The following is a 19,892-nucleotide window of genomic DNA, read 5'->3' as shown; positions in this document are numbered from 1 at the left end:
AAGAAGGTTTAGGCCCATACATCCGAGCTGTGCTATGCAACTACTGCTTAGAGAAGGGCTGATGGCTTGTTCTACTTACACAGAGCAACAGAGGCCACCACGGCACCCTTTGGCTTATCTAGAAGTAGAGATGTTTGTCTCTTGGAGAATCCCTCCCCACAAGCATTTGCTATTCAGTCTGTGCTGCAAACACGTTTGTTTGTTTGTTTGTAGGCCCCGTCTCCTTAATTAGGAGAGGATTTCTGTATTTATTCAGAAGGGAAAATTCTAGGCCATCTTTACCCATTACGGTTATTAGGAAAAAATCTGACACCGTGAATACAACAGGCACAAAAACCATGAGGTAAATAAAGAACCGTAATTATGGTGCTTTCTTCATTCCTTGTTTCTGTGATCCTGACTTGTGACCACTTTAGTGCGTGGAGTTGACAGGATAATATTAATGTTTTTGCTTGTAACTGAATATATTAAAATATCTGTCTGTCACATGTACTTAGATGGATTTTATAACCTTAACATTAGAAGCCAAACGACTGGCTTCTAACTAAATATATTAAAATCTCTGTCTGTCATGTGTACTTAAATGGATTTTATAACCCTAACATTAGAAGCAGAATTTATTTCAGCTAAATATAACCACTTAAATTTTTTAGATTCTGCTCTGTCGAGGCCGCACCTTGAGTACTGTGCTCAGTTTTGGGCCCCTCACTACAAGAAGGACATTGAGGCCCTGGGACATGTCCAGAGCAGGGCTATGAAGCTGGTGAAGGGCCTGGAGCACAAGTCCTGTGAGGAGCGGCTGAGGGCACTGGGGGTGTTTGGTCTGGAGAAGAGGAGGCTCAGGGGAAACCTTATTGCTCTCTGCAACTGCCTGAAAGGTGTGGGGAGCTGGGGGTCGGCCTCTTCTCACAGGTAACCAGTGATAGGACTAGAGGGAATGGCCTCAGGTTGTGCCAGGGGAAGTTCAGGTTGGAAATGAGGAGACATTTCCTCTCAGAAAGAGCAGTCAGGCAGTGGGACGGGTTGCCCAGGGAGGTGGTGGAGTCACCGTCCCTGGGGGTGTTCAAGGAAAGGTTGGACGTGGTGCTTAGGGACATGGTTCAGTGGTGACATTGGTGGTAGGGGGATGGTTGGACCAGGTGATCTTGAAGGTCTTTTCCAACCCTAATGACTCTGTGATTCTATGATTCAAACTGGTCTTCCAGACCTCGTCTAAAGTCAATGGTGAAAGACAGACACTCTCAGTGGAGAAATGTGCACCTCATCTGAAGCACCTTCTGATGTTACAGGGAGCCCAGACAACTGTCTTAAACCAGCCATGTTTGAAGTGGCTAGACATGGTTGAACTGGATGCTGTCCTGGGAGATTTATTCAATGCAAAGCCAAAAAAAAAAAAAAAAGCGATAGCAGAGGATGAGTTGGAACCTAACCGTCTCGTATCTTGAGTTAAGGCTTTAAAATTGGGTATGTTCTTGTTTCCACTACTACCAAAATCTGAAATTCCTCAGACCTCACAGCAGCAATGAATCCTGCTTGCTATTTAAAATGAAAAGTATTTTAGCTGTGCAACCTTAACACTGTTTTCCCAAGGGTTTTAAATGACCAGTTTCTTCCTGCAGAAACAAGATCAGGACTAATGTTGTTATCAGTATTTGAATGATCCCAGTTTGACTGTGAAAGACATTACACTGGCCTGAACAGCAGGGGGAACATGGGTTTGCCACTTTGCTGCTGCAGAAAATCGGGGGTACCTGTAAGGCTCTGCCAGTAGGGCAATAGCATGTTCTCTCAGGCATTCTCCATCCACAATAGAGCAATCTTTCCCAGAAACTGAAAAGGAAGATTGGAGCAGTGGGGTGAGTAAAAGTATTGCAAAAGAACCCACAATGCCACAAAATTAAGACAAATCCTTAAACCTTCATACTATCTCTCCAAAGGTTTCACTTGCCCCAAAAGCTACAATGTCCTTTCATGTTACTTATGGTTGATTAATGAAGTTTTAGGCTTCAATAATGCAGTTCAATGATATATTTTGTCTTATCAGTTCTCCCTTATATATACAATATCTCTGGCTGGCTGGCAGAGAAGAACACCATGCAGTTTGCTCTGAAAAGTTTTGTATACATTGAATTCCTATCAAAGACGCTTTCAGTCCCCTCATCACCAGAGGTAGTTTATTTAATCCCTCAGACTTGCTACTCAGATGTAGCTTCAAAGTGGCTGAATGACGGAAGGGTAAAGATTGTACACCAGGGAAGCAGTTAATGATGGATTCAAGTTCTGGTTATAGTGCTGTAAACTCCAGTCACCCACAGGCCCCTCTCCGTTGTGGTTTACCACTGATAGGCAGCTAAGCACTGCACAGCCGTGCTATCACAGTCCCTCCTCAGCGGGACAGGGTGGGGGGAGAAAATGAGATGGAGGGAAAAATAAATAAATGAATAAATAAATAAAAACAACTTGCAGGTTTGTGGTAAGAGCAGTTTAATGAAAGGAAAAAGCAAAAGCCATGCAGAAAAAAAAAAAATTCTTTACTTCCCATCAGCAAGAGATGTTCAGAGAGGTTTTGGGAAGTGGAGCCTCAATACACATCGTGATTGCTTGGGAAGATCAATGCTTCCATAATGAAAGACCTACTGGTCTTTGTGGGAGTGGGGTTCGGAGAGCCAGCCTTGGCGTTGCACCAGCTCTGCTCAGCAATAGCCAAGTGTGATACCGATGCTCTTCAAGCTACAAGTGCAGAGCACAGCACTGTGTGGGCTGCTGTGGGGAAAGTTAACCCCCCCTTACGGCACTGTCAGGGACAGGCACCCTCCAGATGAAGCATCCTCCCATCTCCCTTCAGCTGGAGCTGACCTGACCTTCACAGATCGTAACAAGGACCTAGCTAAGCATTTTAAAGCAGACTCCCAGATTTACTCCTGTTTCTGGTGAGCCAACTGATCAGCCTGCTGAGTCTCTGACGAAGGGGATAACACAGAGACTGGATGGGGAAGCTGCTCTTTGTAAAGCACAGGCCAGTGGTTGCCTTGGATTAGATGGACAGGGGTTAAATATTGATTGCTGTGATAATGAAGACTGTGGACTAGATCCACCAAATCAGAAGAGGCTCAGGCACTACGGGAAGGGATTGTTGTGCTGACATATACCCAGCCTTTACGGCTCACTGAGCCCCCATACTAGTCTATGACTCACTTTGCTCTGCCAGCTCTGCTCTGAGAGTGGCAAAACATTAATAATAAAAAACAGAAGAACGATGTTATCTTAAATTGTGGCACCCAGCTGCTAAATTAATGTATGCTTAAACCCCAGGGCTCACAGAGCCTGCTGAAGCAAATGGAAAGATTCCTGTTGACCTCAGCAAGCTGTGAATCATTCTCGAGTGGGGATGGAGCTCCAGTTCCAGTGGCTGCTCCCATCTCCATGCAGATTAGTCTTGGACCAGATCTCATATTGGCCGTGGTGTTTGTTGGGTGATAAAGCTATTTGCTGCTGATAGAGCAAAGCATAACCTCATTGTGCTCTGAAATGGGGACGGGAGGAGTTCATCTAATCCCGTTAGACATCTACGTCTAAGCTAATTGCCCTCTGCTCCTCTGGTACTCAGTGAAGAGAAGCAGCATTTCATCTGCAACTCATCACTCCAAAATGGACATCTAAAATAGGTCAGATGACTCACACTCTAAATGCCTTTTTCTTTCAATTGACAATAAAGGGAGCCTGGGGTAATTTTCTCAGATTCAGACATTGACATGTGGTCTAAAGAATTTCACTCCAAGCATCTTCATTAGACAAGCTTCAAAAATGTTGTGTTTTTACATCTGATTGCTAAATCAAATGGCTAAGTCAACACAAGATCTTCGCAGAGACAGGTTCAGGTAGTTTTCAGTCTTGGTTAACTAATCTGAGTCAGCTTTGCCTTGCACAAACTACAGAGTTTTGTCCTCCATAGCAAATTAACAACTTAAAAATATGACAAGTTTATTTAGTGACAAGATAGCCTTGCTCAGGGTTTCATACTCTAGATATGGGTCCAAAATGGTCTCAGGTGTATTCCAAATACACATAAAAATATGAAATGGACAAGAAGCTTCATATTCTTGCCATTATTTTCTTCTCAGTAGGCTCCTACCCCACTGGTAAGCAGTGCATTTGGTATCAGCTTCAAACCTAAATGGACCTGTACCCAATATAGTCTAGGCTCCTGTTATAGTTACTGGAGAACCAGTCAGTACAGGCAATAGAAACTGGAAAGCAATTCACCTGCCTAAGAGTAGGTATCTGCTTTAGAGTGACTTGGATTACACCTAGACTTGTTGGCTGTAGAAAATCCCTCATGAGAGCAGAAATATGATCAGCAGATCCCATCTAGACACTACATAATGAAGACGCCCTAAAACTGCAGCTGAATTCCATCCATAATATTCGGAACTACCCAATCCATTGTCCAGTAATAGCATCCTTATCCGGAGCATAACCTGACAGGACCTCATCTCAACGTGATAAGATAAGCCACATCCTGGACCAATAGAACTGTTTTGTCAGGAAATAAAGACCTAATTGAAAGATAAAAAGAAAAATAAGTTTTGAATCAACCATTTCATTTTGCAGTGATTTTTTCCATGCATGTGAATACGTGTGTGTGTGTGTGTTATTTTTAAAGCAACGCTTTTCTAAATGGGCACAAAGTTTTTTATTCATGTGTTGTTTTTTTTTTTCATCCTGACAATAAAAATACATTGTGAAGTTTCAACATTTGTCATGAAATGGAAATGCTCAGTTTCAGGCAGCTCAAGTGAATTCCATAAAGCCCTGCAAAGATGAAGCACAGAACATTTTTAACGTAACCAGGGGGTTGGACAAGATGATCTCCAGAGGTCCCTTCCAATCTCAACCATTCTGTGATTCTGTGAAAGCTATAAAATGACTCCACAAGGAGACACGTAAGTATGACTGCCAGTCTTTGTTGTGTAAGTCTGATTTGCTTCCACCAGAAGCAAATCAGATGGATGAGAGCAAATCTCGGATGAGAGTCCAGACACATCAACATAAAGCTTCTCAAAAAATTACCCCAAACTTGTAATAGAGTCCTTACGTAGTTTAAAAGGTCTATTCAGGAACACAGCTTCTAACTTGGCACTTGTCCTCAAAATATTCATGATTGTCAGCAGCTATTAAAAACAAGAATAACAATGGCTATTTCCATAATAGCGGTATTTGGAAATCTCAAAGGACTTTGTGATCTTAACAGACTTATCTAAGATGTATGGACTTGTACCAACTCTTAGGGAAATGTGGCTCCCTCTGGGATAAGAACTGAACATTCGTGTTCAACAGCTCTATAAGGAAAAAAAAGATAAGGCATGAATATAGACTGGTGAAAAATGAGCCTAGTTTGGATTTTTAGGTAAGATGAAAATTAGTTTTTCTCTCAGAGTGTTGCCTAAAAACTTTATTTAACATGTGAAAGAGTGGAATGATTTCTCTTTTAATGAGAAGCAGTAAGTAAAATTTCTCTCTTGTGCACAGTCTTGTGCACAGATGAGGCAAGGGGACTGGTACAAGGAGATAGCATGGGCTGCAGAACGGGACAGAAGGACTGTGTTCCAGGTTTTTCTGCTTAGATAGGAAAGTCCTTTCCGTTTTCATTTCTCCATCTCTAAAATGAGATCCCTCTTTTGTAACATCTTCGATGAGAAGTCTGTGTAATACAAAGATGTTTTGTTTTGTTTCCAAGTGTATTACAGTGACTCCTGGTAACGTTAGCTAGGGAGAAGTGTATCAGTGTGAACTTCGCTGCTTATGGAATATGTGCTAAAATGCAGGCACAGCAAATGACCCTGTGGAAAAACAAACAAGCAAGTTTTTTTTTTTTATGCCAGGGAAAGAATTAAGTGTTTTCCTGTAGTATGTTGCATGTGGGTCTCTGGAAAAGCACAAGGCAGGGCCTTGGGACAGTTCAGGGAAATCATATGGCCCAAATAAGTTTCATCCTAGACCCTTTCCTTGAAAAGCTCCTTCAATTCAGCATTACATGAAATGTATTCTTTTTTTCAGAGCAATGCTTGCTTGTGGGTTGTGATCTATGTTTAATTACAACATAGCCATGGCAAATATAATGTCTTTTGACTGACAAGTCATCCTAGTAATCGTTCTGCTCTAATGAGAAGTCCATGCCAGTTGGTGAAAGCCTCAATCACTTCTAACATGCTGTGTAACTGTCACTTATGCAAACCAAACTAATGGAAAAAAAAAAAAAAAAAGTATTTTGTCTTTCCATTTACGAAATTTGCTTGAAGTCAGACTTGGTACTCTGCAACATGCAGGGGAAAAGTAATACCGGAGAGAATTTTCGTATCATATAAGAAGTCCTTCCTGTATTTTTCCATTAGTAAAAGTATAACCTAAATTATTTTAGGATGGAATAATCTAAGCCGGAAGGAAATTACAGAAACAGGCAGCAACAGACCTGACATGTTTAGCTGGGGAAAAAGTTGCAAACACAACAAGCTTTGTCTTCTCCTTTTCCATCATTTTTCATTATTTTCACTCCTGACAGTGTGAATAATATAGTTGATTTTTTGTTACAATTATGAAGCAGCTGCAGACTACACAACAAAGTTGCAAAAAACATGAAGAAACATTTTGTTTTCAATCCAGATGTTCCCCTCAACTGCAGAAAAGTAACCACACCGACTAAAATTCTGAAAGCCACATCTAAATAGCATATTGTTCAGGTTCTGGAGGAAATTTTCAAGCAAGATTTTGAAGAAGAAAAAAAAAAAGTTATCTGTGAGTTGTAGTCAGACAAAATACCTTTTTTTTGTAGTCAAATGAAATATCCTTTTTGCAACCCAAAACAAAGGTCCTAACTCCGAAGTTTCTTGTGCTGAAGGGGTCTGTCTAATTGCTGTTGATGAGGATTTTAGTGATTAGTGGCCTAAGTTTGCAGGTAGAAGCTTCTCAGGAAATTACAGAGGTAGGTTTGGATGGAAGACCTCTAAGCTCATCTAGACTCCTTTTATACTCTACAACAGGTATTTCCAGGTGATTCATCTGCTTTTAATGTAGAAATGTAAAGGTCAGCTGCATCACACACTAGGGTGCCTATTTCTTTGTACCCACAAGGAGGACCTGAGGACCTGTCTAGTTTAAAGGATGCCTTATGGAAGGGTAGATAGGTGACACATCATTCTAAGTATGGACAAAAGAGAAGAAAAAGGTGGATGCTTTTCCAACTGGCACGGTTTTAACTTATTTGGTAACGATCCTGATTCTAGATGACTTCTCTGGTGCTAGAGTTTTTCTCCTGATTTACTAAGGAAATGAATCTTCTCTGGTCATTCTCCCTGTTTGTTTCCCTTTCTTACTCTCTGTACTCGGAAATTGTCCCTGGCCAATGCTAACTCTTAAACTGTGCCAGGGAATTGCTTAGTAGACTTTTAGTTTGCCTGGACCCAAGCCAGGCCAGTACCTTGCTGGCTATTTACAATATAGACGGATCGAGTTCCGCAGCCTGTGCAGGTGTCTGGTACTGTCTAACCTGTTGGGGTAGCCTGGCAGAGGCAGACAGATGAATGGACAATTTCCAAACAGCCGCTGAGATCTGGCCACCTAATTTCGAAGGGCAGGAGAATTTCATAATACGGATATGACCAGATCATGCCAAAAGGCCTCCATTTAGCAAAATAAATGTGAATGTTTTAAGTTATTTTAAATCCATTAGGGACAGATTAAAACTAAAGGAACTTGCTGTTGTTATTCATGTTGAGCCAAGTGACCTAAGCCTCCAGTCAATGTTATCGATGGAGTCTAGAGAGTCAGCTGATCAAATGCAGCAGCTAGACTGGATTGCCTAAATAAAAGCGTCTGAGGTCATTTGAGATGCCCTCATTTATTTTGTTTGATCTAGGGCTCATTTCCCCATCAGATCTGTCATAGCTGTCAGCCCATACAGATGTCTCATTTGCCCTGTGGCACCTCAAATGGTACTAAATACCACGTTTAGGTAACTGAACCACGTCTGTAGTGACTGATTGGCTGAATTATTCCACGGGGTTTGCTGCCTATAAATAGGAGCTTAGACATCAGGTATACCTGTAGACGTGTGGTGCAGCACATGCGATTGAGCTCTGTAGCTCAATCTCCTTTTAAAGACTTGAGCCAGTTCATACAAGAGCTTCTAGCACCATTTTAAATGCCCAAGTATTTCAAATGTCCTAGGATGGGGGAGACATTGTCACAAGGCTGGCCAGTATGACACTAAAGACCGGCACCGGGAGGAGGGCTTCTCAAACAGCTCAAGGCACCACTGTGCAGACAGCTGGACTGGGCCTCAGCGTGCCTTAATGATGACCTGAACTCCACCCACAAAGCGGGCTGCATCTTGTCTGTAAAACGTGTCTTTTCGTCTCTCATGCTCCACCGCAGAAAACTTCAAACAGATGGTAAATCACTGAATTCTTTCCCTTAAACAAACATACTTTCCTTCAGTTGTGGAGTACCCGGCAACTGACAATTAAGCAGTAGTACACTTATTTTTATGATTAACCTTGTCAATCCACAGGAATTTGTTTTCAAAACAGCTGACCTTTTCCTACGATATTATTTTTGACAAGTGATGGCTCATTACTCTCTGTTAAACTGTCAGTGTTTTAGTATTTGGTTTTCAAATTATTACCATAGGCAGAGATACCAATATCCTATAGTAAGATTTCCTCACAATTTCCACAGTAAAATCTTGCTAACCTTTAACTTTCAAGTTGAAATTTCCTTTACCACATTTACTTCACATTTATATTTTTTTTTGAAAGTCTCACTTAACACTATTTAGTTATTTCTAAGATCAATATTGAGAAGTACCTTATTTTGTGTATTAAAAATAATAATAATAATAATCTAATCAGCCCTACACTACTGCTGAAAAGCTTTAGCATGTCTGTGCTTTGAAGCAGAAACATGAAATGTAGCCACATTGTGACCTTGGGGACAATGTTGTTTCTTTGGCTGTTTTCATGATGTTCTCCAAAACATGACATAGCTGAGCCCCTGGAAAAATCAGTTTACATGTGCTCAGGGGAGACTTAGTTTGACAGCTATATTGTCCAGTGTGCTGGCACTGAGCTCCTCCCAGCACAGCTCCTTTTCCCATCTCCCCTTTGATCATCAGGCACATCCACATGCTCTAGGGGTGCCTGCTTGAGCAGGGGGTTGGACCAGTTGATCTCCAGAGGTCCCTTCCAACCTCATCCATTCCATGATTCTGTGAAGAGTGCACTGGGGCTTAACGTGACTTCGATTCCCTGCTGCATCTCTCTGTGGGCATTTGGTGTTAGAAGGCCCTGTCCCTAAGTGTTGCTCATTTCTTTGCCAATGACTAGCTCCTCACTACGTGTTTTCTTCTCTTCCCTCTGGAACAGAGTTTAGTGAGGCTGTTTGGAGGAGAAGAAAAAAAAAAAAAGTTTGAAAAAGAGAAAAACAACTCAGCAGGTTTTACAATAAATGAATCTATTTAGTTACTAAGTCTCAGTTTGTTATTACAACATCCTGGATCCCTGAAAGCTGTTAGTCCTACCTCACAGTCCTCAAACAGCCAATAGTGTGCTGACCAACCCTTCTAGGGAGAATTTTTCCCTCTTTTCATTAGCTGCTAGACGAATGATTTCTTTCCCAAATCATCCAGTCTTTATTATTTATTTTTTTCCCCAGATGTATTTTTATGCAGCTTCCCCTTTTCCTGCTCTAATTGCCAGACCATAACTGCCCTTACATTACTTTGCTAGGAACAATTGTCTGACTTTTCTTACTCTGAAAGTGACTTTATCTTTTATCCCTAGGGTTTCAGGCTTTTTGCTCAATAAAGATATTTCAAGCTTGATTTTATTTATTTATTTTTGTTACGTGTCAACCCCCAAAATTTCTGAAATTACTCCAGGAGCAGTTGATGTCCATGGCCTGATGACGATCTGAAAGTGCCTACAGCTGACCACATTTGTCTTGAGGTTTAAAACAGTACCTTTTAATGCCTAGGAAGAGACTCGTAGTTGCCACCTGCCAGCATTCACAAATGGCAGGTTGGGCAGGTACCTTTGTGAGTGCTAACAACACACAGCCACTCCTAGAAATGGAAACAGGAGCAGGAAATAGGAGGTGGCATATGCAACAATAGGGCAATAATAGTGCTTAGACAGCAGCAGCAGTCACAGTCTGCTGTAATCAGACTGTGCTCCGCAAAGCAAGGTGTTACGCAAACAAATACAAAAGCAGAGGGCCGCATGTATCCCACCTCCTCTTTGCTTAAAAAATTAAGAATGGAAATAGGTATCAATCTCCCTTCAGGGTGAATATGTAAACCAGAATATTCCCAATTAAGTTGTTTTTTCATTTTCTTCTTTACCTCAGATGCAGACCCAGGTTACAAGAAGCATCAGCTGTCTGTGTTGTGACGAATATCCCTTTCAGCTGTTAACCACTGTGCTTTTAAAATGCAAGTCTGGAATAAGCTCAGGAAAAACGATTCAGCAAATGTCTGAGACGCACAAATCACTGTGAGATATCAGTGTACATACACATCACTGAGGATTCAGACATGACTCATAGCCCAAAAAGTAATCTTATTCACAGTAGATTTCCTGCAGGTTAGTCTCTTTTTCATAGCTGGGTTTTGTGCATTTTGAGACACCTGCTAATGAGAACAACAAATGTGTGGGATATTACCTTTTGGCTTTGATAATCACAACTGATGTGATGTATTTTTCCTCCTTATTTTCTATTTGAAATTCAGATCTTATCTGCCTCCCTTTCCACAGGAGGTGTTCTGTACTGGCTAAACTGGGACAGGATTATTTGCGATCTCCCATGTATTTTTATTTTTTTTCGTTGCAGAGCCTTAGACTGAACTCGTGGCTGCAGAGCCCTCTTGTGGCGATTCAGCCAGTTCTGGCAGGAGGACTCTGGTACTATTTTTTGATTGTTTTTCCCCATAGGAAGAAAACAAGATTGTTCTATGGATTGCTGTGACAAGCAAAAGTCCAGGACAGACATCCAGCCCATCCTGGCAGCTGCTTCTCACAAACTTCCTAATTATGTAAGAGATTCCCTAATTCCTTGAGAGTTGAAACACAGAAGGCAATATTCCTCTCAACTTTGCCTAAATCAAGTAGGAGTTTTCTCGTTTGTTTTTGATAAAGTTTCTGCCTAGAGGCTTTGTTGCTTGTATTTGAAAATATAGCCATGCCACCTGCACCGCACAGACTGAACCTATAGGTTGGAATATTGCCTGCAATGGCTGGAGAAAAGCAGGCATTTCAGCCATTTGTTGTTACCTGAACTGGAGTTTCATCTCACCATTTGTTAACAGGAGGCTGCAGCCCTGTGTTCAGGAAGAGCCATCTTGTTTTAAAAGTGAGGGCTTCTAAAATAAAGGCTACCAGCATGCCAATATGTACAGGAAAATCAGTCTGCACAGTATGTACCTGCTAGCATTTACAAGGAACTGAGAGTTTGCTGCCAGCAGCACCTGAGAGCTCACGAGACCAATAGATAACGTTATCAATATTTTTAGGGCAAATGCTCATGGGATCAGTTGATACGTTATCAGCCTTTTTAGGGTAAAAACGACCAATTTCACTACTGAACCGCTTTTTAGCTCAATTTATTTCCTTTGCTGCCTTTTCTCACAGAACGGATGGGGGCTGACGTTACAAAACGTTTGAACTGCCGGCGGGCGGGCAGCGCCCAGCACCCAACCCCTCAGGGAGCCATCTTAGTGACGGGCCGCAGCCCCCTCAGGGAGGCGGGCAGCCCGCCACACGCAGGCCACGCCCCCAAATCCAGGCCACGCCCCCAACCGACCCCACGCCTCGCCCTTGAGGCCACGCCCCCACGCGGCTCCCTCCAATCAGACGATGCCGCCCCCGACCTCCTCCCCCTCCCCTCTCAGAAACTGCGCGCCGAGCGGCACCACTCTGGGCTGTGCGCATGCGCAGTCGGGCCGTTGTGGAGGCCGAGCAGGGTTTGCTCGCTGGTAGCGCGGAGCGGGCTGGGCCCGGGTTGGGTCCGGAGATGGCGGGGGAGCTGGCGGGGCTGGGCCCGGCGGGGCTGAGTCCGGCGGCGGAGAGCGGTACATGCTGTGTAGGGGGGGTGCGGAGCGGCTGGCGGCGCGGGGCGGGCCGCGCTGGGCTGAGGGGACGGGAGAGGGGGGACGCAATATGGCGGCGGTACGGGAGCGCGCATGCGCAGCGCGCCGCTGACGGTCTGTCAGGCACAAGCTGCTCCAGCACGGGGCCCCCACGGGCGGCAGCTCCCCCCAGACCCCCTGCTCCTGCGTGGGCTCCTCTCCACGGGCTGCAGCTCCGGCCCGGGGCCTGCTCCTGCGGGGGCTCTCCATGGGCCGCAGCCTCCTCCAGGCCACATCCACCTGCTCCACCGGGGGCTCCTCCACGGGGGGGCTGCAGCGTGGAGATCTGCTCCATGAAAATCATTTAATTTTTTTTCATAAGTAGTCTTAATGCAGTGTGTTTTTCTCCTCAGAGTCGGATGTCTTTGAAATCATGCTCCCAATTACGATCCTTGTGCTGAGTGATGATGACTGTCTCTGTAATGAGACCGAGGAGCAAACAGTGACTGTTCCTGAGCTGAAGATGGAGGATAATCAGGAGGCAGGCTTCAGTACCAACATTCTCCTAGAAAGCAACACAGCGCCTTCAGATGCCAGTAGTGGTTTAAGCGTTTCGGAAGGAAAAGAGATTGCTGCAGATAAGGATGATTGTGTGAAATACTCTGAAGAAAAACGGGTTGATGAGAGTTTGTGTAATGAATTGATGTTATCCCTAAGTGATCAGTGTGATGCAAGCAAAGATAAGTGCAATCAAAATGTATTGCCAACATCACCTTTGAAAGCAGACCTTGATGAGATAAATGAAACCAGTGACAGGAAGGAATGTGTTGATAATGACACTTGTCAGAAGATTCCTCTCTTAGCAGCAGCCGACAGTGAGGGTAGGGATGTGACCATCAACACGGGTGAACAGATGATTTTAGCAGTAGTGTGCAAAGATGAAGAAGAACATGCTGATGTTGCAAATGTTCTTTCTGCTGGAAGCCAGGAGAAACAGCTGGAAATCCCCACGGAGATGGAGGCAACTGTTAAAGTGGAAGGTAACTGGTTAATAAGATTAGCGCAGTGGTTGAAGACATCCAGTAAATATCAAGCCTGAAATAGGTGGGAAAACAGGAATAATCCAAAATCATTTATTTTAGATTAATATTTCTAATATAGATTTTTATTACATGCAGCAGAAAGAGACTGAAGTATGTGTAGTTCTTTCATGGACTAATGTGAAAAATAGTGGAACACCAAGAAATTGGTACTGTTTCACTCTGCTGTGCTTTGTGAAAGGGCTGCCTGTGACTAGGGGAAAAAGATCTGAAAATATAAACTCAGGGTACATTTTATTTTTCTCTCAGGTACTAGAAAGGCATAAAGGAGTAGCAAGACTACTTGCACTCCTGGCAGACAGGATAGCAAAAGGGACATCATGCATGCACTGTGCAAGTTGCCATCTGAAGAACTGAGCCCTAGTGCAGTTCGGTGGCGGTGCTTTACAGCAATTCTGGCATAAAGCTCTGCGTAAAATCTGCATAGATTACACTTGTCTTGTGAAATTCAGAGCTCCTGAGGAAACAAAGAGTGAAAAGATGAAGTGAAAAGGATTTCTTTCCAATAAGAATCCAACAAGGATTTCTTCTCTTAAAACGTGATTTAAATATTGGAGGAAGGGTGGGGGCAAATGGGCAGAGACATTAGGAGGGAAGTAGGGATAGGAAAATGTTTTCCTAAGTGAAGGGCATGTATAGCAAGGTGATATACATTAGGGTATTGGGGGTTATTACTACCAATTAATTATGAACATCGGTTGTTGTGTGAATGTCATGCATATGACTGTTTTTATCCCCATAGATACTGATTCTTCAATGAACGGAAGTAATGAAGCTGACAACAAAACAAGTAAGAGCGGCAAATTTGAAGCGCCGAGTTCAGTTTTGGAACATAGCTTGAAAGAAGAACCGGAACCTACCCAGAGTCATTCTGCTCTGTTTGCAAATAGATATTCCCCTACTTCAGAAGAATTGTTAAAAGATACAGGGGACTTGGAGATGAATGCTTCTATTTCTGCTGAATCAAGTGCTACCGAAGAGCATATTTATAAGTCATTAACACCATTTTCTAAAAAAAGACATCAGCAACAGTATATTGTTTCTCCTCATGAAAGCCCAAATGAAATACAAGGCCAGCAAGAAGGTTTAGCATGGCCCAGTAATAGTCTGAACATCAAACCTTTTTCTGAAGCATCTTGTTCCATAAATAAGCATGAAAAAATAAATTGGAAATGCAGGTTTTGTAGTTCTGTATATAAATGCGCTGCACTTCTGAAGAGACACGTTCATTCAGCTCATAAAGATAAAAAAATTCATAAATGCTGCTTTTGTAAAAGAACCTTCTTCTTTTCTGTCAACCTGAAGAATCACATTAAGTTTCATAAGAAAATGACTAGGTTGCGAAAGGTGAGAAAAAATAGAATGAATGCTAGAAAAGTTAGGCAAAGAAGAATTGAAGAAAGAAAATCAGAGACCAAGAAAAAAGAAAGTAAATACAAGAAGTTTTTCATCAAAATTGAAAGGGACTTTACATCTCTGGGCGTTCCAGTTATTTTTTCCTGCAGACTTTGTCTTTTTGGTTCATCAAATCCCAGGATTTTTATTCATCACATGAAGGGACATAAAGAGAGACCACCTTACCAGTGTCCCCAGTGTGATTACTCCTGCATTAGCTTATCCTACATGTTAAATCACATGTACTGGCACGCTGGGTATAAGCTGTACAAGTGCAGGTTCTGTACCTTTTTCTCGTTGTATTTTGCAAGCATGGTGAGGCATAGCTACATACATACAGGGGCTAAGCCCTACTCCTGTGAGTTCTGCCAGTCAGCATTCACGAGCACCAGTGGGTTAAAGAGGCACAGAAGATTACACGCAGGCGAAGGAACGTGTCAAGGACCGCAACTCGACTTTGTACATGAGAGAAAGAGAAGTCGAAGACCTTCTAAGAGTTACACGTGTGATGAGTGTAACATCGTGTTTTATACAAGAGGACATCTCAGCTTTCATAAGAAATTTCACGAACAGTTTAAGGTGACTGATAATGGTTATACGAATCAGAGCAACGAATATAAAAACGAAGCGTGTGAATTTGACAGCGATTCCCAGGACCGTGTTTCTCTCTCTGATAAAGATAATAGCCTCACTGGGGGATTGTGTAAAATGCTGGCTTCGGAAGTAGACTTTGAGCAGGCAGACGATGAGCAGGACGATAAGAAAATGTACTCTGGAAACATATTTCCTGAAAGCAGCCATGGAAGCAATACTTTACCTATTTTTGGGAGTAGATCAGAAGTCCTGGATTCATACGAAATGGACGCTGTAGTTTGCAAAGAAGACCCTCTGTTCAGCCCGGATTCCTCTGAGTGGCAAGTCAAAGATGGTGACTGGCAAGCTGAAGATGATGATGAAGATGCTGCATATTATACATCTGAGGATACGTGGCCTTCCAGTTTGTCTATGTATAAAACGTACAGGTGCCAATACTGTGACTATGCTACTGCTGTTCGTAGCAACTTTAAGGTGCACCTCAAAATGCACACAGATGAAGGACCATTTGTGTGTCAGGAATGCAATAAGACATTTAAAACTTCAAACCATTTGCAGAGACACAGGCTTCTTCATGTAGAGAATCAGTATGAATTTGGCACTTGCCTCTACATGGATAGCCGTTTGGAGGAGAATCTTGGATTTCATCCTGAAATGCACGTAGGTCTGTGTCCAGAAAGAGATTTTGGTTCTACAGAGGGTTCAAGTGCTGTCCATTCCATGTTTGGTTCAGAAGTCTATGGAGAGCAGACAGTTATCCAGAGGGATGAAAAAAATTATTCACTAGCACAGAGTGAGCCCCAGTTCTATCAGTGTGCGGAGTGTGAGTATGCTACTTACGTTTTAAGCAACCTTAAACTACACATAAGGACTCACACAGGTGAGAAACCGTACAGCTGCAGCGTTTGCCAGAAGAAGTTCCGTACCTCCAGTCACCTGAAGCGACACAAAATAATGCATTTTAATACGGAGCACCTCAAGTGCAGGAAGTGTGACTATTCCACAGACAAATGGCTGTCCTTGAAACGGCATCTGGCTTTGCACTCGGTTAGTGAAAGCTCCTCTGCTGTCTGTCTCTACGAACAAACGCCTCTCCCTGTCAAAACGTACACGTGTGAGGAGTGTGGCTATACCACGGTCCGCAACAGCAACTTCAAGCAGCACCTGAGAATTCATACAGGGGAGAAGCCGTTCAAGTGCATGCAGTGTGGTGTCGCTTTCCGCACGTCGAGCCACCTGAAGCGCCACGTGCTGACTCACTTGAAGTTGTACTGCAGAAAGTGTGACTTTTCCACAGTAGATAAAAGAGCTTTCCAAAAGCACATGAAAGCACACAAAAAAAAAGTACAAGTGTAGCGTTACATCTCTGTAATGTGGTGGTGTCTGCCAAAAAGCTTCTCGAAGAACATAACCAACAACGTGACCGTGGTAGATAAGCTTGGGATTTGCAAGCTGGCACTCAGGTCTTGAGAACTGTACACGTCTTGCAGTTGTTCGTTGTTGTACATTCCTCTGCTGTACTCGAAATGCTGGCTGGTAATGGGTGCATGCAGTGTTTTGGTCAAGAGAGTGAAACCCAGGATGTTTCTTTGCTTCAGGTTCTGCTGGGACCTTCAATTTCTAGTGTAGGCTGTGCTGAAGAAGAGCTTGGAGGTGCCTCTTCATGCCTGTGTAACCTTTATATTCCAAGAGGTCAGAGCTATGGTTTGGCCTGTATTCGTCAGTGTGAACAGTTATTTTGCTCCATATATTTTCTTTTTTTTTTTAAAAAAAAAAAACAACCTAACTAAAAGGATGTTTAAAGGGAGGGATGGAAGTGTACATTCTGTTGTATAGTAATAATTTTTCAGTTACGAATCATCAGTATGTTTGGAGGCTTACTCCCATCTGCTGTAAGTTGCATTCCCTGCTAGCAGGTTCTCCTGTAACACCTGCAAGACAAGTTAGCGTCTTGTAAAATTAGAGGTACGTGAATTTTATCCCATCACAGGTTAAATGGGATACGAAAGTGTTTTCTGTACATGTGTGTATATGTAAAAAGTTTAGTAGGTAGCTCATTGAGTCTGCAGTTACTCCAGGTAATTCTCTGAGTAGTCTCACAGAAGTAGTAATATCCTTAATGAGATATTTTATGATCCTAAGAATCCTTAAGTTAATCTTCACAAGCTTTATGTAGATGGCTAATGTTACTTCAGTATAAAATGCCTTCTCTTTTCTCAGGCTGGTAGTTAGCTGTGCTCTGTTTTGCAGAATAGGTAATATTCTTTTCAAAGAACCTTTCTGGTGATTTAATTATTTGCTGACACATTGCAAAAAAATACTGCTTACGTTGCAAACCTTAGCACCTAGCTTGAACTGTAAAACTTATTTTGTTAAAGAGCTTTATTGTGCACATATTACCACATGGAAGAACTACTATGCCCCCCAAATGGCACTTATATGTAGTATGGTGAAGACTGAGATGGATGTTTCTTCTACTCTGCGTTCAAATCTAGATGAACACTTGTGCTCCAGAACTATATGGTGATAGAAGCTCCTGTGTGGACAGCACTGACCGTATGTTCAGTGGGATTTATAAAAGCGGTGTTACTCCCTTGTGTAAGGAAAGAAAACAAATTGCAAAGGGATAATACTAATTTTCCCTGATGGTACAGCTCAGACCACAAAACAGCAGAGTAAGCCTGCAGTTTAATTTAGAGGATGTAAACATGAAATTGCCACTGCTATTTTACTTCGCTCAAGTTTATGCTGTTCTTCCTAAATACAGATAGTGTATTGAAGAGGCTTTCTGGTGACACAGGGAAACAATTTTACAAGAGTGGATGGAAGCTCATGAATTGATTCACTTATTTAAGGCCAGACCAACAAAGGTATTTATTACGTGATCTAGTTCTCTTGAGTTTCAGTAGTCAGACAAGTCAGTATCTGTGGCTGTGAACCCTAGTGGTTGCAGATGTCTTTACTATAAGCTGGGAAAGCACTATTTGGAAACAAGAGAAGGATTCAGATTTTAAAATGATAGAGCTATCCAGCTGATGCACTTGTGAGAAAGAAGAATCCTAATCTATCCTAATGTGAATAATATAAATGTTTCTGGGAAATATTAATGGTATCGTGCAGGAATTTTTACCTGGATTACTGTATGGTTCTGATCACTTGAAAAATTCAAAAGAACGCATGCAGAAAAGAAACAAAAAATGGTAAAGAGAATTGCAGCCGATACATTATATGAGACTAGGAAAGCTGAAGGTGAAGAATAATTATTAAAAAGTATGTTGTACAACAGAGAAGAAGGAGACCGATTTAAGGGTGATAAATTTGCTAAAGACATTTTTCTAAAAAGGGCTCGCTAGCAGCAGAAGTTTCTTTTAGTTGCAAGTAAGGAGTAGAAGACATTTTCAGATGGAACTTGAGTTTGTAAAAAAAAAAAAAAAAAAAATATTCCAGGTGATTACCTCTAATAAAAGAATCAATAAAGTGTTTCATGACTCCTGAGCTTCCCCTCTGTTCTTGATGCAGTGCACTGGACGTTTGGGTATTGAAAATGAATCTGTCTGCCAAGTCAGAGGTATTTGAACGCAAAGGCATATTCATTTTAAAATAAGGACATTGGCTGTTCATGTTGGTTTTTTTTGTTTGTTTTTAATTATTATTGCTATTATTCTACCTAAAGGTGTCCTTCCAGATTTTTTTTTTTTTTAAAGCTGATCCTCTCCTAAGGCATCCTGTGAAGTTTTCTATTTGGTTCAAAAGATTTGCTTAATTTTCTGGCCCTCCTAGCTGCCAGGACATGCCACTGGCTCAGATCCAACTTGCTGTCGGCCAGAACCCCCCCGATCCCTTTCCGCATGCTGCTCTCCAGCCTCTCCTCTCCCAGTCTGTATGTACAACCAGAGCTGCCCAGTTCCAGTTGCAGAATCTGGCCCTTGCTCTGGTTGAACTTCATGCCATTGGTGATTGCCCAGCTCTAATTTGTCAAGATCTCTGCAAGGCCTCTCTTCAACGGCTTCTCCTGATTTAGTATCTTCTGCAAATTTACTTAGTACTTACTCAAGTATTTACTTGAGTCCTGCGTCCAGATTATTTATATAAACGTTGAAGAGAATTGGGCATGAAATGGAGCCCTGGGGAGCCCACTAGTGACTGATGAAACCCCATTTACTGTAACCCTTGGGATACTGGAACTTCCTTCAGTTGCTCCTGCAAGCATTGTTATCTGTAATCTGGGAAAGAAACCATCCTTCTCCGTGGACTTGTTGGTAAAGCAACTTTTCCAATGGGCTAATATAAGCCCTTCTGGAGGGTTTGAAAGCCTTTCTAGCCAGGATAGAAGGATATCTACAAGGATAATACAGCAGCCACCTAGAACCACTTTGCATACGTTTTACTTTGTTTTTAATAATTTCCTTTGTGTGGGGATTTATTGACAGAAATTAATTTGGGGAAGAAGGCAGCAAGAATACTTGCCTGGAGCGTGAGGAAAGAAGTATAGCTCCAAACCTATGAGGGGGGGACAGCAGGGACTGCCCTGACGTCAGCAGGATCTGCATTTTCTCCTGTCCATGACACATTTTCCCCACAAAATTCACATCTGGGGCTGTGGTAGAAGTCTGAGAGGCTGACAGGCAGAAGAGAAGTCAGGGATGTGGGACTTGGTCCCCCTGTTGCAGTGGGAACGGGCTGTA

The 19,892-nt window shown here is 42.5% G+C and overlaps 1 protein-coding gene and 1 long non-coding RNA gene across 2 annotated transcripts; one reads left to right on the top strand and one right to left on the bottom strand.

The window, feature by feature from the left end:
• Positions 1-4,534: 4,534 nt before the first annotated feature.
• Positions 4,535-5,339, bottom strand: LOC308193153. The gene is made up of 3 exons (XR_013949418.1): positions 5,279-5,339; positions 5,096-5,171; positions 4,535-4,812 (listed from the first exon to the last, which is right to left on the bottom strand). It is a non-coding gene; the product is annotated as an uncharacterized lncRNA (long non-coding RNA).
• A 6,498-nt stretch (positions 5,340-11,837) lies between these two features.
• LOC308193146 (uncharacterized protein) lies at positions 11,838-18,702 on the top strand. The gene is made up of 3 exons (XM_080587427.1): positions 11,838-12,121; positions 12,532-13,158; positions 13,961-18,702. Exons 1-3 carry the CDS (start codon positions 11,980-11,982, stop codon positions 16,561-16,563), a joined length of 3,372 nt encoding a protein of 1,123 aa, XP_080443553.1. The 5' UTR covers positions 11,838-11,979; the 3' UTR covers positions 16,564-18,702.
• Positions 18,703-19,892: the final 1,190 nt, after the last annotated feature.

This window comes from Anser brachyrhynchus (genome assembly GCF_964034855.1).
Source record: "Anser brachyrhynchus genome assembly, chromosome: 3".
NCBI classification, from domain to species: Eukaryota; Metazoa; Chordata; class Aves; order Anseriformes; family Anatidae; genus Anser; species Anser brachyrhynchus.
Note: the sequence above shows the minus strand (reverse complement) of the source record. Positions and strands in the feature narration are given on the sequence as shown.

Excerpts from the sequence above, each read along its gene's own strand:
- LOC308193146 (XM_080587427.1), top strand. The coding sequence starts at position 11,980 with ATGCGCAGTCGGGCCGTTGTGGAGGCCGAGCAGGGTTTGCTCGCTGGT. Across the intron at positions 12,122-12,531 it reads GAGTCCGGCGGCGGAGAGCG|AGTCGGATGTCTTTGAAATC; the intron begins GTACATGCTGTG and ends TTTTCTCCTCAG. Across the intron at positions 13,159-13,960 it reads GGCAACTGTTAAAGTGGAAG|ATACTGATTCTTCAATGAAC; the intron begins GTAACTGGTTAA and ends TTATCCCCATAG.